Source organism: the organism of the source record quoted next, unplaced genomic scaffold, assembly GCF_019419815.1.
Source record: "Pyrus x bretschneideri cultivar Hongxiangsu unplaced genomic scaffold, Pyrus_bretschneideri_v1 Contig21, whole genome shotgun sequence".
Classification (NCBI taxonomy): Eukaryota; Viridiplantae; Streptophyta; class Magnoliopsida; order Rosales; family Rosaceae; genus Pyrus; species Pyrus x bretschneideri.
Genome location: NW_025999513.1, coordinates 4164878 through 4171374, shown reverse-complemented (window position 1 = coordinate 4171374; position 6497 = coordinate 4164878). Strand labels below are relative to the sequence as shown.

Below are 6497 nucleotides of genomic sequence, written 5' to 3'. Positions count from 1 at the left end.
GTGAAACGTGATTTTGTTACTTAATATGTCTTTAAATTTTAATTTTCTTATTGAAAAGATAAATTATTTTGCTAAGTATCAACAAATGAAATAAATTGCAGAAAGTCACAAAGAATTTTGAGTGCAAAATATTTGAAATTCTCTTTTAACATAAGAGGTGGTGAGTGAGTGCCTGTGCTGAGTGGGTATAAAGGCCAATCCATATTAATTATATATAAAACTGCATAGTTGGAATTTGGAATCATTTTTGCATGAAACGACAAGGGATCTTGGATAGACGACCCTACCAATTACAGCAGCTTTCCTTGCTGTCCCTTTAATTTCAAAGATTCCCAATTGTAATTTGGCAATTAGGAATAGGTTAGTTCCAAAATCTAATCACAGCTCGAAGCTAGATGTTAAAATTTGTCAATTACAGCATATTTACTTCCATCAAATAAAGAGGTTTATGTGTGTCCCTTCCATGCATGCACGTTGCAGGTTCTTTCACCTTTGGATCTGTTGTCCAAGAAGGTTATTGGTCATGATTCTATACTTGATAGGGTAGAATGGATAATCTTAAGAACCTTATTCTGCGTCTGGCCCGTCCTTTAGGCACCTTTGGGAGGCAGGGAGTGTGACAACGTAAACTGCTCGAATGAAAGCTCTAGCGAGGAGGGAAGCGAAGCTGCTCGAGAGGGCGTCATCTCCCTAAAAGAGTATGCTTTTCTACATACATAAATATATAGTTGTTCACCTTTCCAAGATAACTATGAGTCGATATATATGCTAGGATGAATTACACGCATGCATACAAGTTGATTGTGTTCATGTGAGTGATTAGTTACTGCTACGTTGAGTATCATGGTAAAGGGTCGAACTTGATTATTTAAATTTAATGATTTTACGTATTAAGCTGAATCTCTAAATTCTAGACCTATACTTTTATAGAGTCGTTCAACAATTATCTCATTTTTAATCAGATTTCATTGTTTTATGTGACCTTAACGTATTCAGTTTTTGTATGCACTTGAATATCTTCACGAAAATTGTACATTAATTACACAATCAATACAGATTTTAATTAATATCTTTAATTTTCATGTCAATCATATCTAGTTCCTTTGAACTTTGTAATTGGATTTAGTTTTGGCAAGAATCAAAGATAAGAACTCTCAATTATAAGTGCAGAGGAATACCACTAGATCGTAATACTAAATGGTTACGTGTACTCAACTTTAGAAATTAGAATGTGGATGGAAGAACCAAATGCGCACACACCTCTTTTTTTTTTTTGGAATTTTTTTTTTTTTTGGAATTTCCCAATTCCCAATCGCATATATAACATAGGAAATTAGCAATATACATGTAAAATAAAAAGAGCCAAGAGCTCATCATCTCCCATGGTGTAAAAACGGTACACAATCTAAAAGGTAAAAAAAACACCACTCTCTACTTACACTCATATATTTACTTCACACACGAGAAGTTAATGGGCCCTAATATATGGACCCCCACAGCCTATTGAGCAACTCATGATTGATGATGATGTGACGCAGGCGCACCGCACATCGTGGTTCGTACGGACAAACGAACTGTAAGAAAGCACTTCAAAGCAGCCAGCACGGATTTCCAAAATGCTTCCAACTTTACCGCCACCCAAAGATGTAAAGGTACTTTCGATGGAACCGGATCCCCTCTAGAGCCAATAAAATTGGGCTACTAAATATGTGATCCGGACTGTTAAAATTTGATCAAACGGTTATAAACAGAGAATTCTTTAAAAATTATAATAATCGTAACCGTTGAATTAAATTTCAACGACCTAAATTGCATACTCAGCAGGCTCAGTATATATAGATCTAGAGAGAATCCGGTTCCTTTCAACTTAACCACCTGATAGTGACAGCAACGTTTCTAACTATATTTTTCATCTTAAGATTTTTTTCCTTTTTACTGCAGAAATGGCCGACCAGATTAGAGCGATAATGGAGATTCTATGTTTAGGCCAAGGCCTACTTCCTCTAGTTACCGTGTTGCGGCAGCCACTGTCGGCATAGACGTGGAAAGAATCGCGGTGGCTTGATGACGGCCTCTGTCGGAAGAATGGAGGGAATTGGGTCCAAAAGGAACTTATCCACCATCCGCGTGGCAGGTGTTGCCACGAATTTTTCCCATGCTTGATCCGCCTCCCCTTGGTGCTTTAAGAAGGCCTCCGTGGCATCAAGGCGGTGCATGTTCCAACCCCGCCGAGCTTGCAGCCGGCGGATCTTTTGCAATTGGCGATACGCCAAAATGCAAGTATTTTCTTTGATTTTAGAAATTGCTGCTTGAAGAAGCCTCTCTTGGGTTTCATCATCGTTACTACCACTCGCTTCGCAGTGTAAATACTCATGCATTTCAGGCACGCCTATGGCTTGCCTGATTCCATGCGTATATTCTGCTTCAGTCGTAGAGTCAAACATTTTCCTCACCTCGTCCACCAAACCCACCTTCACCATCCGATCCACTCTCTTCGACACGAAAGAGTGGAGCACAGGGATGGCCACATCAACCCAAAGAAAGCAACACTCGTACTTCATTCGAAACTCCGAGTGTTTATCCACCAAGGCTTCAATGTACGAATTCGAACCACCCGCAATGATCGGCAGTCTGTCACGCTCCAAGATGGATTCGATGGCCAACGACGCATGGTGCTTGAAATCATTGGCAGTAAAATTTGAGTTGGGATCGACTTTGCCTATCAAATGGTGAGGTATGCCTTTACACTCTTCCTCGGTGACTTTGTTGGTGACGATGTCCAAGCCTTTGTAGACTTGCATTTTGTCCGAGTTTATAATCTCCGCCGGATAATGCATTGCGAGGTCTATGGCAAGCCGGGACTTGCCAGTCCCGGTGGCTCCCATTACGATCACAACCTTATCTTTTCTCCGGAAAAATGGATCCATGTTGATGTTGGTAAGCGCGGGGCCCTGGAAGCTCACCATCGGCTGTACTACTTGTTTGAAGGCAGACATGAGAATTCTCATTTTGTTATTAATTGAAACCTGCAAGGTTGACCCATAAACACAGGTGAGAATTCACTTCATGGAAACATTATATTCAAAGTTACACATGTAACGCAGTCCTCACAACAAAACCGACAAAATATCCCACATAGCTTTTTGGACCACGTTACCTTCAATTACAATAAACGCGGCGAATTGTTGGATAAAAATGGCTTGTAAAAACTTCTTGATGTAGAGTATTAAAGAGAGACGAGAGAGCCACCGAGAGATGCAAGCCACTGGGGTTAGCCTACTGGCAAGGTAGTTAGGGTGATCGATCGGTAGAATGAATGGTGATGGTTATGTATAGATGGGTTTTCTCTCTAGGTATATCTTGTACTAGCTTCCCTTTTTTTTAAAAAAAAAAATACGGTTGCGGAGGAAAACTGTGGGTTTTCTGAGAAAATGAAGTTTTTGAAGCTGAATGATCACTGCCTAAGCAGAAGAGATGAGAGCTTGGGGATTTTATAGTGGTGGGAGAAAACTAAAGCAACGAAGGGTTGTATAGGGTTTTCTTATGACTTCAATGGAGTGAAAACACATGTAGATTTTTGGTGAATTGTCCTGGGCAGAAGTATTGTCTTATAGTGTGGATTTACTGTCTTTGAATATTCTTTAATTGAAAAATAAGAAGGGCTTTAGAGTATTTTTAATGGAGTCCCTATGACTGTATATTCCCTAAATATAGAGTCAAATGACTTCTAATGAGCCAGAATTGAAATCCTCAAAATATCTCAATATATTAAGAACTCGCCAGATATTTTAAAAGAATTTTCAAATATAAGAACTATATATAAAGACGTAAATAGTAGACTCTATATTAATTGTGAGTGGGAAATGATGCTGCTCCTTTTTTTTTTTTCCTTGTTTTTTGAACCCACCCAAGTGGGGCAACTTTTCATTTGCCTTTAATTTTTTTTAATTCTTGAAAAATCAATGGTATCAATGGTTATCGTATTTTAATTAAATGAATAATAATTTTTTAATATTTTAGTTTTTATATTTAGGGATTATACTCTAGGGAATTACCATATTAGACAATATTCTTTTAGAGACTCTAATATTCCTCTAAAACTCTTAAATGAGTCCTTAAGATGATGGTGGGAATCCCTAAGTAGGGACTGCCATTAGAAATGCTCTTAGCATTTTTTTTTTTTTGGACAACAAAGATGCTCTTAGCATTAGGAGGGACCATATAGAAAGAATTGATCGACACCAAGTTTTCTGTGTTTCATATACCAACAATTAAATGGGCCTCTTGTGCTAATTAGGAGGAGAAAAACTTGTGTGGGGCTTAGATTGAGACTAGACTTTGCTGAGTGGCACTACAATCCACTTAAAACGCGCCCACTTGACTAGTCTTAAATATAATCTTTTATCATTCTTTTATATTTAAAATTTTCATAATTATTTTTTCTACTAATAATATATATTAATCTAATGTTTCTTCATTTTTTTTCTTCTTTCCCCCTATTTTTTCTCTTCCCAAATTCCTCTCCACTTTGGTTTGCCATAGGTCTTCAGTACGCTCTCCCACTTCTTTCTCTTCCAATTTTGTTTATTGCTTTCCTTCAAAAAAAATTCTGCACCCACTCCAATTTTATCATGGAAAGCAACTAAGAATCTGTAAGTTTCTTTTCGTTCTTTATAGAACTTGACATGAATAACCCACATATTAGGGTTTTTTTTTCTTAATTATATTTGGTAAAGATGTACTTTCTTACAAATAGAAAGCTACTACAATCAAAACAAAGTGAAAGATAACAAATAGGTTATGAAAAAACTAACTCGATAATCTGGAGTGTGCACTTTTGTATTTATAGAGAGAAGAGAAACAGTGGGGGAATAAGAAAGATTTGTGTTAGAGAGAGGAGAGAAACAGTAGGGGGAAAGAAAGCAAAGAAGTTTTGTGAAGAAAAAAGTGCAGAATTTCATAAAACGCAAGAACCACAACTGGGAGAGAGAGAAGGACAAAACAAAGTGGAGGGAATTTGGGAAGAAAAAAAAATTAATGAAGAAAAAAAGGGGGGGGGGGGAAGAAGGAAAAAAAACATTAGATTGATATATATATATATATAATTTATTAATTAGTAAAAAAAATAATTATGAGAATTTTAAATATAAAAGAATGATAAAATATTATATATTTAAGACTTGCCATGTGACAAGTTTTGAATGGATTGTAGTGTCACTCAACAAAGTTCAGTGACAAGCTAAGTCATACACAAGTTTTTCTCAATTAGGAGGGCATGATCTGTTAATTTCATGGAAATTAAGTGTAATTAAGAGTGACATGATCTGTTAATTACATGAAAATGTGTAAGTAGGTAGCTAGCTAGGCTACAAATTAATCGTCATTTTAATGTGTTAAAGAGGAGCCACCTGTATAATAATATAATTAAAAGTATAAATAATATTAGTCAACTCAAAGTAGGAGGAAGTGATGTGGTTCAGGGTATGATTCCCTAATGCATACACCAGTTGTTAAGTGATTAACTTTTATTAATTTGGGTTTAGGTTCTAATTCTATACTTATTCTCCATAAAATAAAAATTAAGAACACGTATGCATCACCAACGATGTAAAATATTGGGTGGGAATGGGATAGTTGTATCAGGAAAGCAGTGGGCAAAACGAATTTTTCTTTACGGTTTTGATATCAATATAAAAAATTTTAGAATGTGTTAGAAGGGTAAAAGTGTTAGCCTTATGTTTCTGATAATTCACTCTTTAATCACTGTCCTTTGATTCCCAGTAAAATTATTATTCCTTCGAGAAACAATGTTACATAATAGTAGGAGAAGTAAGAAAAAAGAACCAAATTAACTAGTCCCTCGAGTCATCTAATTTCTTTTTTATTTATAAGTATTTGATTACGGATTTAAAATTAAAATCTCTCTTCTTGTTCCTATTGATAAAAGAAACACGGTTACGTTATTATAAAGGAAACACCTATTCATTACTCAAATGTAATCTTATTACAATTGAAATGAAAATACATTTCTCAATAAGAAACACCATACATTATTTGATAAGATCAGATGGGGATGGGGAGTTGACTGAAGATCAAGTCGAAAGGCGTAAGTTGAATTAAAATAATAAAATTTTGTATATTTTGGTTTTGGCGTCTGACTTGGGCCTGTACTGCTTCAGTTCGGCGAAAATAGGGACACAAACTCAACTCTTTGCCGTAATATATAGGGGTTTTCAACCACATTCTCTCGTCTACAATGTTTTATTAAGATTTTAAGATTTACGGATGTTTTTCGTATTTTATTATTTCTTTTTGATATTACGTTTTGGATTCATAGGGCTTCTAAGATTAAGTTACATTATACATAGGCCGTTCAGGCATCAAGATTGATATCTTATCAATTATTCAATATTAAACATTTAGGTTTTCTCATACTTTTTTATGAATTCCACTGTTCTTGTTCTTATCAATTATCTTCTCTTTGTCAAGATGGGTCG

General features: G+C 35.7%; 1 protein-coding gene across 1 annotated transcript; it reads right to left on the bottom strand.

Annotated features, from left to right (window-relative positions):
* Positions 1-1348: 1348 nt before the first annotated feature.
* Positions 1349-3560, bottom strand: LOC103955627 (adenylate isopentenyltransferase 5, chloroplastic). Its single transcript, XM_009367528.3, is given in 3 exon segments — positions 1349-2066; positions 2069-3026; positions 3158-3560. Coding segments are annotated over 2 exon segments (999 nt in total). The 5' UTR covers positions 3009-3026; positions 3158-3560; the 3' UTR covers positions 1349-2007.
* Positions 3561-6497: the final 2937 nt, after the last annotated feature.